Source organism: Buceros rhinoceros, unplaced genomic scaffold (assembly GCF_000710305.1).
Source record: "Buceros rhinoceros silvestris isolate BGI_N320 unplaced genomic scaffold, ASM71030v1 scaffold7036, whole genome shotgun sequence".
NCBI lineage: Eukaryota > Metazoa > Chordata > Aves > Bucerotiformes > Bucerotidae > Buceros > Buceros rhinoceros.
The window spans coordinates 16649-31398 of NW_010419227.1; the positions used below are offsets into that span (position 1 = coordinate 16649).

The following is a 14750-nucleotide window of genomic DNA, read 5'->3' on the forward strand; positions in this document are numbered from 1 at the left end:
GCTGAAGTTAGTATGAACCGTTCGGATTGCTCGGTGGAAGGCAACGTTGGTTGCCAGCGAGAAGGCCAGGCTTGATGGGGCAGCGGGTTCCGCTGCCACGCTGGGTGGTGCAGTATTTCCATTTCCTACCTGTTGTAAGTGGGATAGTCCTGTTGCGCTGAGGCCAGTCGAAAGGGCAGTAAGGACAGGGAGGTGATTCGCGGTAGCGGAAGGGGACGAGATGTGGATTCCTGCTCATCCAGAGGAAGGGTTGGGGTTTGGGGAATTGGGATCATTTTGAGTTGGCGAGAGCGACGTCTTTCTATTTTAGGCCAACTAAATAGGGTGATGAACGGAGTTTGGGGTTGGTTTTTCTTAACAGAATATTTCTAAAGATCAGTCGCCAAGTTTTAAGTGTGGGTTTGGACTATCAGATCATAGAAGGCCCTTATTCATCAGCTGTGTTGCTCTAAAACAGTCAAATTAACTGGTTCCCATGACAGTGATCTTCAAATCTTAGATTTTTCTTAATCAAGTAGCAAATTAGTGAGAAACAAATCCTGTGGTTCCAGCAGATCTTTAATTGGTCAAACATTCTGGACTTTTTCCACTTACGGAACAGACAGAATTGGATGTACTTCAGCCTATTGCGTAAACAAACTACGACTAAGGTTATTTAGGCACCACTGAATAAATGAACTCTGGCACCAGAGTTCAGTGATTAAAAGTTAATTATTTGGTATAGCGCTGTTTGGCTTCCACAAAAAGGCAGAAGTTCAGGTTAAAGTAAGCATTCAGGAAACACCCTCCCTGAGTGAATATCCAGTTAAGAAAACCGAGTGGTGCCAGCATCCAGCTGCTCGCAGAGCGTTTCCCTCGAATGCGCTTAATTGCAGCCAGGAATGTACCTGCTAATGCAGTGCCTGAGCGTTTGCTGGGCTTTGGAGCTGCACCGTGCTGCTCTTCGGTGAGCAGTCTGCATTTGAAAAGTGTTTCCTTTTCGATGTGTTGCAGTGAGTACGTCCATTGGCGTGTCAGTGTCTAGAGTACCCCACGTTTTCTCTGGGTTCTCTTATCCATAGTGACACGCAAAAGTCAGTGAATTACAAGCAAGTTTCTCTTTCTGAGAGTCCATAATCATAATTAGTTATAGCTGCTGTTTCACCTTGGTTATTTTATGGACAAGCATTCACAATCTCTAGGTGATTCATTTTCACCCTACTTCAATTTTTATTTCCTCATTTTAATATCATGGCTCAAGGCTTGACTCCAGTGTTCAGTTCTGCAGCACATGAAATCCTGTGCTCCCCTTTGAATCCGCGGATGGCTGGAGCACACTGCGAACCAGAGGGCTCATCCCTGCCAGACCGAGCTTCCTGCAGCCTGAGCAGGGGGTCAAACATCTGGGCTGGTGGAGCCAGTCAGATTTCTGCGGTGTAACTGAAACCCAGTGTCGAAGGCAGCCTTGTTGCTCAGTTCCACGAGTGCTTTGAAAGCCCATAAATTAGTCTGAAAAGGGATCAGAATTGACTTTTTCTGGGATTGTTTAAATGTAGCAAAGTATTAATAGGAGCCTTGGCCGTGGATTTTTCTCGCCACACACTCCTGTCTGTGTTTCAGTACTTCCCAATCTGACTTAAAATGAACAACCTTGTTAGTAAGGAAAACAATTAGCTGGGTTTTTTAGTTGAAAAGGAATTTAAAGAATCACATTAGAGGAAAGAAGGACGTGGACAACATGTAAAAAGATAGAAAATTCGGAACCGCTCATGTAAACTAAAATATTGGATGTTACTGTATCAGTTTCGGGGTATGGGCCGAGGGGCACGTGAAGTCAGTGTAAAGTAGATGTGCAGGGTCAGTATCCCCTCCTGAAATCTCCTGTAATCCTGCTCTGTAATAATGCATCTATCATCCCCGGTGATTACAAATTGATGCAATAGATGTGGCTTTCTCCTGGCCCTGTTCTGTTGCATTATCCACTCCACAAGCCTCGCGTTCCCTTGGGAGGGTGAGGTGTTTAATCCCAGCAGAGCTGGCCCGGAGAAGCCACTCGCAGGGTCACTGGCGGCAGGCTGGCGAGCAGCCCTCGGGACAGGGCGGGTGGCATCAGCTCACGCGGGTCGCCCGGCTGCTGAAGTGATGACGTGGCCATGTCAGTACGGGTTTACGTGACCTAGAAGAAAACACACCTTGTTCCTCCTTGTGTCGGTCCCCCAGTAGAGAGGAGTATCAGTGTGCTGCTGCCTTTAAGTGGTTCTTGGCTGGCAGAGCAGCTCTTGAAGCCTGAGCCAGCTGGCAGAGTCCGCAGGAGTTCTCCGGCTCTGTGAATTAAGCTGTGGTAACGTGGACCCGGCCCTGGCCCGGGGCGGGCGCAGATTGCGTGGCAGAACCTCTCCTCCATCCACAGGGTGCTGCGGAAGGACCCGCTCCCGCTTGCTTGCGCTGTGTTTCGCAGGCGTTTTGCAAAGTGCGGTGGTGACGTGATGGTCAGTGTGTGGCAGGAGGAGCCTCTGATCCCTGCCTGTCCCTAGCTGCTCTGGGTGGCTTTGGCTGCCTCCAGGAAAGCTCAGCCTTGGCGCCCCGTCGCCCGGGTTATGGCAGTTCAAGGGTACGAGCGTGCGTCTGGAGGCGCGAGCTGCCGCATTTATTAGTCTCCATCCCTGGAGTTGTTGGTTCATTGTGACATGAGTCTCGTTTGATGCCTTTTATACTTCCCGTTCTGCCGGTTCTGGTGTTGAGTACTAAAACCGTTTTACTGTGCTGCCGTTGCTGCTTACACTCCTTCACTCCTGATCCTCCATAAAGCTCCTTTATTTTGATGATCCTTCGTGGCCTTCCTGCATTTTACAGCTGTGGCCTCTCTGTTACCTTTGTTCATGTGTGAATTCATACCCTTTCCAAACGTTTAGCCTCCTTTTTGTTCTTGTTTTGTTTTTTAATGACCCTGACAGCTTTGGTTCCAGTTCATCTGAAACAAACAAAAACCCACCAAAAACTGCCACCAAAAATTTGTGTAACTTTGATTTATTTTTGTTTTCAAATGCAGATGGTATTTTCACAGAGCTGTGTTCCAGTTCACTCAGCTTGGTTTGTTAAGCTGCCGTGTCAGTTTTGCTGAGTGTGACTGGGACTGGCTCTTGGTCTGGTGACCAGAAATTGCACCTAACCTCATGTTCAATTTGTAAAGCTTAATTCCGCATCGTCAATGTGCCCGATAATTATATTGTATTGTATGTATGTACAATATTTAATGTTGTTCACATATATACATACATAGATAAATGGCTGGAAACTCTGACCCATAGTTGCATTTCTGTTAAATGTTTGTCTGGAGTATGGATTTGGTTTCATTTATATTAAATAATATGAGCCGAGCAATTGGTCACGTTTAATCTTAGAGTCAAATAACTTTTGAATTTAATATTTTATAGATTTTTTTCAATACCAGGTGTTTCTACTTCTGCAGTTTTTACTGACAATATGCTTTCAGCATATTTTCTAATTACTTAAATCCGTAAAAAATGAGTTTTTAAAGCTTTTTGACAGGCTGGGGCTTTTTAACGCAAAGGAAACTCCCATCAGTCACAAGCCTGGAATGAAAGAGCTTTTTTTTTTTCCCCTAAGTAATGCAAATCAAATCCAAATTCTTAAATTTGAAGTCTGTAGCGCTTGGTAGCTACTTCATCGGTCCTCCCCAAATTCTGACTGTGGCGCCCGAGGACTTGTTAGTGCGGTATGAAATGAGACCGAATGCTAATCTGTGCTTTGCCTTGGCTTTCTGCTCTGTGTTGTCTTGGTGTTTGCGTCTTACCTCTTACGTCTGTGCTGTTTGTTCCCTCCCCTGTTCTCTAATCCTGCCCTCCCCTCCCCTCTGTGCCTCCTCATTGTCCACACTGACCCATCAATCAACCAACAACGCCCCCCCTTTCGTCGTGGTGATCTGCCCTGCTCTGGTTGGTGGCTCCGTGCTTGGGTGGCTGTGTGTTGTGCTGGACCAGTTCACCCAAATATGGCCTTCTTGCTGACAGGTATCACTTCTGTGAGAAGTGTTTCACTGAAATCCAGGGGGAGAATGTCACCCTGGGTGATGACCCTTCCCAGCCTCAAACGTAAGTTGCTTCCGTTCTTCTGCACGACAGCTTTTTTACTGGGAGGGGTGCTGGGGAGGCCTCGGGGGATGGTAGAGTTTGATGGCGGGTGGCGGTTTTCACGGGGAAACACCTACTTTCTTACTAAGAGGAGACCAACAGTACCAGACGACTAACGGTTGTCACTGCGTTGGGTCTGTCAGGGTGCCCATCACTGTCGCTCCAGCCGCGCCGCTCCAGAGCGGCGGCAGGCTGATTGCAGGGAGTGTCAGACTCTAGGCGGTGTGGTGGGGAGGGCGGAACGGAAGCTGTGTCACTAAGTGTCACTAATCCATTAACTTCTCAAATGAAAGGCTGCAGCTAATCCCGATGTCTCACCTTTTGAAGTACAGCTTTTCTTTATGAAACCAATGGCTCGACTTCAACCTGACCAGAAAGTGAGAGGCTCCAAGATTTGAGGAGCACAAGCTGGTTTGGAAGGTGGCTGCTTTACTGACAACAGCTTCCCTTGTTCTTTACGATTTTCAGTTTGTGTATACTTGGGTATCTCTTATTTTGCTTCTAATTGATGCAGAAAGTTAAATGGGAAAAGTATTTTCCATACCTTAAAATAAAAATGAACTGGATTGCTTGCTCTGGATAGAAAATAAACACAGATATGCTTTCTTCTGACTTGAGGTTTGCTCACTCACTGCGGTTCGGAAAAGCATGCTACTGTCTCAGGCTCTGATATAAAGGTGCTACTGACTTTGTATTAACTCTTTGTCTCTAGAACCATCTCTAAGGATCAGTTTGAAAAGAAGAAAAATGACACACTAGATCCAGAGCCGTAAGTACCGGGATGTTCTTCTTGAGATAAGCTTATCGCTTTCGCTCGCCCCTTAGCCAGCACTTCAGAAATCAGGCAGTCAAAGCAGTCTTCATTTGTCCCCAGCTCTGCTCAAAGAAGCTGCAGAGTCTTTCTCTGGAGTTTGCAGCGCAATGTACAGACTCCGTTTGTGCCATTGGTACCGAGAGGAGAGCTGAGCCTGATTTAGCGGCACTTACTGCTTGTTCGTTGGCATAAAGGCCAAGCTGAACACTTCTTTAGGAGCACTGTGCTGCTTCTCCTCCTGTCCTTAACTACCTGAGGCAGCTTTATCTCCCTGCTGCTTGGTTTGCCAGCAGCTGGATACATCGTGCGTTTTAATTTCTCTCATCTTTGCAAATAGGAAGTAGAGCTGCTCCCCCAGACCTTTCCTGGGAGGTACCCCAGTGCCTTCGGCTTCAGAACCAATGCTGCAGGCTTGGATGAGAAAACCTGTAACAGCTTTCCCATCCAAAAAAACCAATTTTGACATATAATTTTGACCAAAAAAAAAAAAGTGCAGCAGCCCCGGGCAGGTGAAGACAAGCTAATACCTATTTTCTTGGCACAGTGATTCACGAGTGATTAGTTTTCACATTTACAGCAAGTTGAGCAACCATTTAGTCAGCTTGTGGTTGTGGCAATTAAATCCGTAGAGGTACTGTCGAGTAGAATTCTTTGAAGCTGGGAAAGCTCAGAACTCTGCTTAGGAAAGGATAAAAAATACCCAGAGAAACAGTCACGCTTGAAAGCCCAGTCCACGTTTTTAAACTAGAACATTCCACAGTTTTTTTATCTCTCTCCTTCTCTCATTTGCACGTGAGCTTGAGAGGCGTGTGCCCGAAGCGGTTCTACTGAGTGGGGTTTTTTACACTGACCCACCCATCAGACCCGCTGGAGTCGATTCGGTTCTTAGCAGAGGGTTGGAAAGTCTGTTCGTGCTGGATTCTGGAAAACCACTTGCCTGACAACAACAGTGACTGGCTGCTGTTCTTTCTTCTCAGGTTTGTTGACTGCAAAGAGTGCGGTCGGAAGATGCACCAGATTTGTGTATTACATTATGATATTATTTGGCCTTCAGGGTAAGATGTTTGTTAGTTTTTTACCCCCCGTACAGGACCGGTGTAGTTAATACAATTAAGACGTTCTGCTGTTGCTCTTTAACGTGCAGTCACTGCCTTTTAGGAACCGAGTACAGAAGGACAAACCTTTCTAAATAAAATCTGGTTTTTGGTATTTGGGGATCTCATTGCAGTACATTCAGATGAAAATGTGCATGAAACCAACTTGTTGATATCCGCAGATTTCTGTGGTTTCTTTCTAACTACTAAACTGGAAGCTGGTTGGAAGTAAGTTTGTGTACTAAGATGCAGGAGTAACTGCTTGGCAGAATTAAACCAGCTCAGAAAGGCTTTAAGTGCCTCAAAAATGTAGAGATAGAAGCTGTTCAAACCCGGAGAAAAGAAAATTACATTGCATTCTGACGTTCAAATTATGGGTTCAAACACTGGGCTTAAGCCGCCAATGATGGGTTTATGCTCAGGTTTTGGCATTTTTCTTTTCTCAATAGGTTTGTCTGTGATAATTGTCTGAAGAAAACTGGTAGAACACGCAAAGAAAACAAATTCAGCGCTAAAAGTGAGTTTATCTTCAACTTTCACCTTCTCCCTGCCACCCCAGTAGCTTTTTTGATGGAGAGACTGTTGTGATAGACAGCACAGGAGCGTTTGCAGAACGGGGTGTAGCCCAGGGCTTTAGTAGCTGTGATTTGGACACTCGAACGACTAGAACTGGCAGCTGCACTTGGTTCCTGCCCTGTTCTTCTTTGGTCCGTGGAAGTCCTGGGCACCACCTTCTCATACAGTCCCTTTCAAGCCTGAATCTTCCAAATTGCAGTAAAAGAGTGGATTTGCATGAAATGTCGCTCCTTGGTAACTTCGTGTGTGGTTGATTGCATAATAAGAGATTTGAAGGGGGATAATTTGGAGATGATAAAGCTGTATGAGACATATTAGGTTACAGTAATCAAAACGGTCTCTGGAGGAACCTGACGCATGTGAGACAGTATTGTTAAAGAGATTAAAATTAGTCTCATTAAAGACAGATTAAGGTTGTAAGAGAACGTTAATAAAATGATGACATAAAAATGTAGTTTTATGTAACCATTTTAAATAGGCAACTCTTTGATTATATGCTGGCTTTACAGCATAGGTTGGTGTAAATGAGCTTAAGTGCGCGTGCGACTCCTTGGATGTCTGCTTGAAGTTTGAGTAACCAGCCATTTAGTTGAAGGGACCCATCTGTTCTTTGGGGATCTGGACAGGGAAATAATGGTGCTTGTTTCCGCTCCATCAATGTTCCTTCTCTTGTCCCTGCTCTTTGGCTTCTTGTTTTCTTTGTCCCCTGATGATTGGAGTCCTGCTGCCGGTTGTAACCCACTAGTGGGCTCTGCTCCTGAGCTCAATTTTCTTTAACAGTGCTCTGGTGGAAGCCCCGTTCTTGTCAAAACCTTGGTCTTACTGCTGACCTAAACCCAAACATGAGCAATGAAAGTTTGACACTGGAACGTGTTTCCTGTCCTCTCCCTCTCCATAAAACCTTTCCTTACTGAAGCATCATCACTATTTCTGCACTCTCTCAAGCACGCTGGCACCACCACTAATAGCGGAGGTTGCGTGGCCCTCAGCTGCCAGCTGAACGGAACGGTAGCACCCATAGCCCTGATATATGTGGAGTGAAATCGGTATCTGCACCATGTCACAAGGGAGCTGCGTGAAGCTGGCTGAGAACACGCCAAATAGAACCTGTAAGCCCGAGCACAGCTGGATGATGCCGTGAAGTTCCCAGCTCTTGGAGTATTGTTCTTGCTAAGAAAATACACAGTTATTACGTAGCCAGTAGCTAATGCAGACACTCAAAGACAAAAGATATCCTGACAAATAAGTCACCCAAAGGAGTTTCCTGACAAAAAGTCACAGTAAGCCAGAAGCCTGCCTTTCTTCCTCTCTGCCTGATTACTCACTCCGTAACACATCCCTGGCCATGGCTTCACCAACAAAATTTTGGCCCTGGAGCAGCTGGAAAGGCGCATCCCCCTGCTCGGGGTGCCTTTCTTCCAAGTTTGCGCTGCAATTTTCATGGAGAGCTGAGCTTTTATTAGAAGTACATCTCTCAGAGGGGTCCGAGAACCAACATCCAGGTGCTTTCTAAAAGAATTTGCATGTTCTAACACATCAGAATCTGTGGCTTTTAGATGCTTTCCACTGGGTGCCTGTCGTGGTAGTGCTGCCCGTCTCTTTTATCTTCTTATCTGGTCCGGTTTTCGTTTGTGTTTCACATCTTAATGCACTGCAGCATAAGGAAGGCAGCAGCTTTCCTCTGGTTGCTTAGCATTGGGAAGATGATAAAATGAAAACAAGACAGTAGAGTTAGCTAAAATGGCTTTCTAAAAATGGACCAACTCAGCTGAAATGGAGCAGCTTTTTTTTTCTGTTTGTCTTGGGAGAAATCAGCAAAAGGAAATAATTTCTTCAGAAAGTATTTGTGAATTTTCTTCAAAATTGCCTTTAGAATCAACCCGCTTCTGTTAAATGTGGAAAGCCCGATCTGTGGTATTGGGCTGGGAAAGGCCAGCGTGCTGGAGTTGGTAAAGGGCGTAGTACGTTTTCACCTGAACCTGCTTTTAAATATAATTGTTCGCTCCCAGGTAAATGATGGTTAGAGTGTGTTGTGCTGGTTATTACCACAGAACCTCCCTGGATGAGGGGACAGGCTAAAAGATGTCAAACAAGACCGCCCTGTTTTGCGATTTCTATAAACCGATTGTAAAATAAAATTTTAAGTATCTAAATCCTTTGGAAAGTGAGATCTGTCTTTGAGTGTATGTGGCTTTTTTCCCTAGTATTGGAGCCTAAAATAATTGTTAGCGTAGATACTTCAGTGCAGCGTTCTGTGTGCAAGAGCAGTAGTCAGGAAGAACCACCTTGTGTCAGTAGCCAGATAACCGCAAAATGAAGCGGTAACTGTGTTTTAGTAAAACGAACATCTGCAGATCACAGCTCCGCTTTGGAAAAGAGCAGATTGACCATAAAAACAAAGTGGAAATACTCAGTGGTAAAATAAGTCCAGCAGGATAAGAGAAATGGTCATGAATCTTTAGAGTCCGAACAGTGCGCTGCCTCTGTTTTCTTAATTTAAGCCCAAATCTTGGTCGTGATCTCTGCGATTTGTTGTGGATTTATTTGAAAACCATCACATCCTGTAACGCTGCAAAGCCAGCGACCGCCACAAAAGCTGATTGTAAACGTAAAGACTGAGCGAGGGGGTCTGGACAATACATGGACTTGAACTTTCCGAGACCTCTGTCGCTGTGCGAGGACTATTTAAGCTTTATGTGCAGACGAAGGGTTCAATCCAAGAGCTCTCTTGAAAAGCGAAGCAAAGCACAAGCAATGAAGTCGCCGTGGAAGTCAAAAGGCTTTTCATTTCTGTCGATTTGCTTTGCTTTGCTCGAAGAGGTGTGGCAGTGAGCCAGATCTGTGAAGTGATGTAATCTCTGTCGAGCAGCCAGATACCGGTTTTGTTAGCAGCAAACATTTGCAGTGTTCATAAAACACGCCTGCAAATTCAAAACCGCTGCGTAAAGCCGCCTTTGTCAGGTCACTTACCGAGACGTTTTCCCACTCTGGTGGTTTCAGCTTCCACAGTGGGCTGTGAACGCTCACGGCTCGGGGGAGAACAGGGATGGTTTTGCTTTTTTAATTTTGGCTGCACAAATTAAAACATCACGTTTTCCTGTGGAGGTAAAACAAGGGGAAAACGTCCGCTTCTGTGCAGGGCAGCAGGCTGAAGGACCTCACGAGCGCAGAAACACCCTGGGCTTCACAGCCATTTCTCCAGAATTAACGTTCCCATTGTCACGTTCTCCTCCCTGCATTTCTAGGGCTGCAGACCACGCGTTTAGGAAACCATCTGGAAGACAGAGTAAACAAATTTTTGCGGCGACAGAATCATCCGGAAGCTGGAGAGGTCTTTGTCAGAGTAGTAGCAAGTTCAGATAAGACAGTAGAAGTTAAACCAGGAATGAAATCCAGGTTTGTTCTATGAATTTTTTTTTTGTTACTGATATTTTGAAGTCTCCTTGCATAAATACCACAAAGTCGTGCCAACTCGCACCTTAGTCCCTTCGCACATCTCTGAAACGTAGTAAGATTACAGAGTAAATTAACTCCAAGGGAGTGACAGAGAGGGGGGCCTATGGGGGGCGGTGGGGACAATCCTGGTTGCCGTTATAATCCCATGACTTTGCGGGAAGACAGCCTGACCGCTGTTTGGTCAGCGCTACCTGGATTCCCAGGGTAGCTTGGAGCAGTGGCTGAGGTTCTGTCCCTCGCTGCTCCTTCCTTTCATGGTGTGTTTATAAAGTACTTCAGCTTTCAGGAGTTATTTTTAATTGCCTTCATCCTAAATGAAAAGCTGAAACAGTTTGTTCTGTGAAGTGTTTTGGCTTTGATTCATAAAGATGGGGTTTACGTGACATCACTTCAGAATGCATCAGGGTTTTTCCTCTGCAACGCATTTAAAGGGTGTGTGGTTCCTGAGGACGCTCCCGCGCTCAGTGCTCGCCTGTTCAGCCAGAGATAACTGTACGGAAACTGTCCTTCCGCGAGCCGGAGAGAAACAGGGCTCCCTGTTCTAGTACAGCTCTGATCTGACCCGCTTCAACTTCTGCAGAAATGTTTCTCACGGGTTAAAAATAAGGTTGAGAAGAGTTTCCTGGACAGGACACTGCTTTAGTAATTAGCTTTTTGGGGGTTGATTTTTTTTCTTTTTCTTGTTCCTTCCTGCCACCCTCTCCTCCAGATTTGTGGATTCGGGTGAGATGTCAGAATCCTTCCCTTATCGCACCAAAGCCCTGTTTGCGTTTGAGGAGATCGACGGAGTCGACGTGTGCTTCTTCGGCATGCACGTCCAGGAGTACGGCTCGGACTGCCCCCCGCCCAACACGAGGTACCCCGTTACGCTGTACCGGCGGTGCGCGCGCGGAAATCCTCCTGCTGCCGTCACTGGGCAGTTGTCTCAAATACAGAAGGTTGGGAGGTGGGTTTCGATTCTGAGGCACAAGTAAGCCCTACTGTGTGCCTGCAGGTGACTTTGAAGGGGAAAACAAATACCACAACAAAAATGTCACAATTTTTTGCGTCCTGCATTTAATTTTGCTTCTCAGTACATATTCTTGCTGTCTAAAAAAAATCACTTCCTTTTGAGAACTGTTGATAGCACGTTAAGATGCTTAAATGTGCAGTAAAATACCGTCACTGTGAATTTTTCGTTGTTCAGTGTGGCTGTACATGTGTCTAGTGTGCCAGTCTGCTCCTCAGCAGAGAAAGCAGATGTTGAGCTGTCCGTGACGTTCTGTCGCTCTTCTCTCATTGCTCTAGGCGTGTGTACATATCCTACCTAGATAGTATTCATTTCTTCCGCCCCCGCTGTCTCCGAACTGCAGTTTATCATGAGATCCTCATTGGATATTTGGAGTACGTGAAGAAACTCGGGTGAGTGAGATCCTCGTGAAGAAAGAAACCTTTTTGCTCTGCATTTTTTTTTAGCCAGGATGCCAGGCAGCTTTTTGCTGGGGACAGTCTCTGTTTCTGTCTGCCCTCTTGGAGGTCTGTGGGACACATCCAGAATCTGGATTTGATCACTGAGGTGGTTTGTTCTGCCGTTAGGATTGACAGGTTGTTCTTATCGGAGGGTCACTTGATGTTCAAGCTTCGTTATTGTATCCCAGACCTTTTCTCCTCTCTGGTATAAATAGAGATCGTTACCTCAGCATCTTTCTTACAAAGAAAAAAAGCCAGAGGTCTGAATGTATATCCGTTAGTCTGAGTTACTGTTAAGAAGGTAGTCAAAATGGTGAAGATTTTCTTTTCTTTTGTGTGAAACGCAGGTATGTGACAGGACACATCTGGGCCTGTCCCCCAAGTGAAGGAGATGACTATATTTTTCATTGCCATCCACCTGACCAGAAAATACCCAAACCCAAACGTCTGCAAGAATGGTATAAGAAGATGCTGGACAAGGCATTTGCCGAGAGGATCATCCATGACTACAAGGTTTGCTGCTGTTTCCTTCCTGAAAACATTCTGATGGGCTTTTCACGGGAAGGGATCTGCTGGCGTTTCATAACGCGTGAAACTGCTGCTGGTGTACAGGGGTTTATCCTCTGCTAGTGTCTTCGTTGTCGGAGACTGCGGAGGCTCTGCCTTTCAGGCTGAGGGTGCCTTAGCTGTGGTTTCTGTGCCAGGTGCCAGAGCCTGCCGTCACGTACGCGTCTGTCACCGCAGTCTTCTAGGCAGGGAAGCGTGGCCCTTGTTGAGGTTGACAGAAGCCATTTGCTTCTGGTGAGCCTGGAGGATCAGGTGGAGTACTGGACCTCAAAGAAACTGCTGAGAAAACAGCTTCTGCACTTGAAGAGAAAAAGGATGATTTCTGTAATTGGAGAATATCACGTGTGTGCCCAAGGAAATCAGTTAAAATGGCAAAGGCAGCATTTGCCCCTCCTTACGTGCTAGAATTTACAACAGTTTCTTAAAGGTAGTGACAGCGCTGGGAAAAACGGCTGCTTTGATTGCAGGTGACAGTCACTAAATGCGTGGAGCAGAACAGCGTATAGCGAGGCTTGTCACCTGATCTGGCATAGCAGAGCTGCAAAATCTGTCTGTCTCCTAATAAGGTGGTCTTGAAAAGAACCCAGAGAAGAAAACCGACTAGTCCTGTGCTTGTTAGGCACAGCTCTCTTAAAAACACACCTCAGGACAGCTGTACAGCGTGTGAACCTCCCCAGAGTGCCCAGACTTTCCAACCAGTGTCCGCGAAGGACCTGGGCTGGGCACAGGCTCCCCGCGCCCCCAGACCGTGATGTTCCTGTGTGCAGTGGCTGCTGCATTCGGTGATTCGTCTGGAGTTCCCAGGCGTGTTGCACCGGTGCTGCGCAGCCCAGACATAGCTCCCAAGATCTGCCTTTCAGATTTGTAGGGGAAAGGGCTGGGTGAGACGCTCTTGCTGTCACCAGCACAGCTCCCGCTCTTCTCCAGGAGCAGGGCAGGAAAAGCTTGGGGGTGTAGGCTTCGTTTTTAACTGGCACAGGGAGGAGCTTGTTACATTTTCTAGGGGTATCTTAGTCTCTCCCATCATGTCAGGAATGTGAACCAATCACAAGTTGATCCTCAGAGCTGTCTTTCTAAGGTGAAACAGGGAGTGGGCTGTTGCCGGTATTGCCAGACCACTTTTTGAGCTGGTCCTAGAACTGGCAGGCTGCCAGGAGCGGGCCGTGGGCTGTGAGGGAGGCTCAACTCTTCAGGGTAGTGCTATCTCTGGTTCTCCCCCCACCCTGAGTGCTCCTCGTTTATTTATTCTTGGTCTTGTGATACACCTACCAGGACATCTTCAAACAAGCAACCGAGGACAGACTGACGAGTGCCAAGGAGCTGCCTTACTTTGAAGGTGATTTCTGGCCCAACGTGCTGGAAGAAAGCATTAAGGAGCTGGAGCAGGAGGAGGAGGAGAGGAAAAAGGAGGAAAGTACGGCAGCTAGTGAGACAACGGAGGTGAGTGAACTTCACGGGCGGCGTTAGCTTCTGGCTCACAAAGCTGACAGTGACTGCTTCGGCAAACTGGAGACACCACATCCGGTAAAGTAGAGGAGAAGGCTGCTCACATCAGGCGTTAAGTCGGGGTTCCTGTTAGTTTCTGGTCTTCTTGGATAACAGATACTCTGATGGCTTGTCACGTGCTGTAACAGAACCAGAAGTCGGCTCTCAGAGAAACATGTATTTATCGAGAGCTTTGCACTGCTGCGAAAGGCTGGTCCTGACGGCAGCGCTCCTTCACCAGCATTCTCTTTGTGATAAAAAGAAACAAAAAGCCCCAACGAATCAGGTTTTCAGGGTCCTGGCCCGAATTTCGTTAGTGATTTTTATTTCTGTCTTGATTTTATCTGTAACCAAATGGTCTTGACACTGTTATTCTGTCCCTTCTACTTGTGATTTGCCGCAAGGTGTTTTGAACGTGGCTGTAGTAGGGGAATCTAGGTGGAACCAAAAGCTTTAACTGGGGAAGATCTGCGTTGTGCTTGTACACCGTGACAGTGGGTATGACACGTGCTGGATGTGGAGCCATGGGCCTTCATCCATCCATTTCAAAGTTCCTTCTATGAAGCCTTGGCAGCTTCTTTGAAGCTGATAGTTTGTCGCTGTGGTTTTTGTGGAACCATAAATAGTTTTCACCTTGCTCCTTCTGAATGTAACTTTTCCCACTGAAATATTTCAACAAGCACAGCAGTGTAAAAGGAACGGGAAGCCAAGGGGTGGGGTTTCAGTTGCAGTCATCTTCTGCGGACAGTATCACTGTCAATAAATCACCGCGTGTCCTTCCAGGAACAGCACCAGTGTGAACCTCTGCATCTCCCTGTAATCGTCTCCCCCTGTACTGGGGGCACTGGTGAGGACATGCCCTGAGTACTGTGTCCGGTTTGGTCCCCTCCCTCCCAGCAGGACGCTGAGGGGCTGGAGCGTGTCCAGAGCAGGGCAGCGGAGCTGGGGCAGGTCTGGAGCACAATGCACTGAGGAGCGGCTGAGGGACCTGGGGGGGCTGAGCCTGGAGCAAAGGAGGCTCCGGGGAGACCTTCTGGCTCTGACAACTCCTGACAGGAGGGTGCAGCCAGGGGGGGTCAGTCTCTCCTTCCCAGGAGCACGGAACAGGACAAGAGGAAATGGCTTAAAGTTGTGCCAGGGCAGACTGAGGTTGGACATTAGCAAAAATTTCTTTACAGA

General features: G+C 46.8%; 1 protein-coding gene across 1 annotated transcript in view; it reads left to right on the forward strand.

Annotated features, from left to right (window-relative positions):
• Positions 1-14750, forward strand: part of LOC104495798 (CREB-binding protein) — a gene marked incomplete at its 3' end in the record, with an annotated part of 32751 nt that overhangs the window by 15512 nt on the left and 2489 nt on the right. Inside the window, exons 13-21 of the mRNA XM_010138814.1 lie at positions 4011-4091; positions 4843-4899; positions 5922-5999; positions 6488-6555; positions 9860-10010; positions 10780-10926; positions 11358-11471; positions 11867-12032; positions 13359-13526. Of these exons, the coding sequence (XP_010137116.1) occupies positions 4011-4091; positions 4843-4899; positions 5922-5999; positions 6488-6555; positions 9860-10010; positions 10780-10926; positions 11358-11471; positions 11867-12032; positions 13359-13526 (1030 nt within the window). The remainder of the gene's footprint in view (positions 1-4010; positions 4092-4842; positions 4900-5921; positions 6000-6487; positions 6556-9859; positions 10011-10779; positions 10927-11357; positions 11472-11866; positions 12033-13358; positions 13527-14750) is intronic.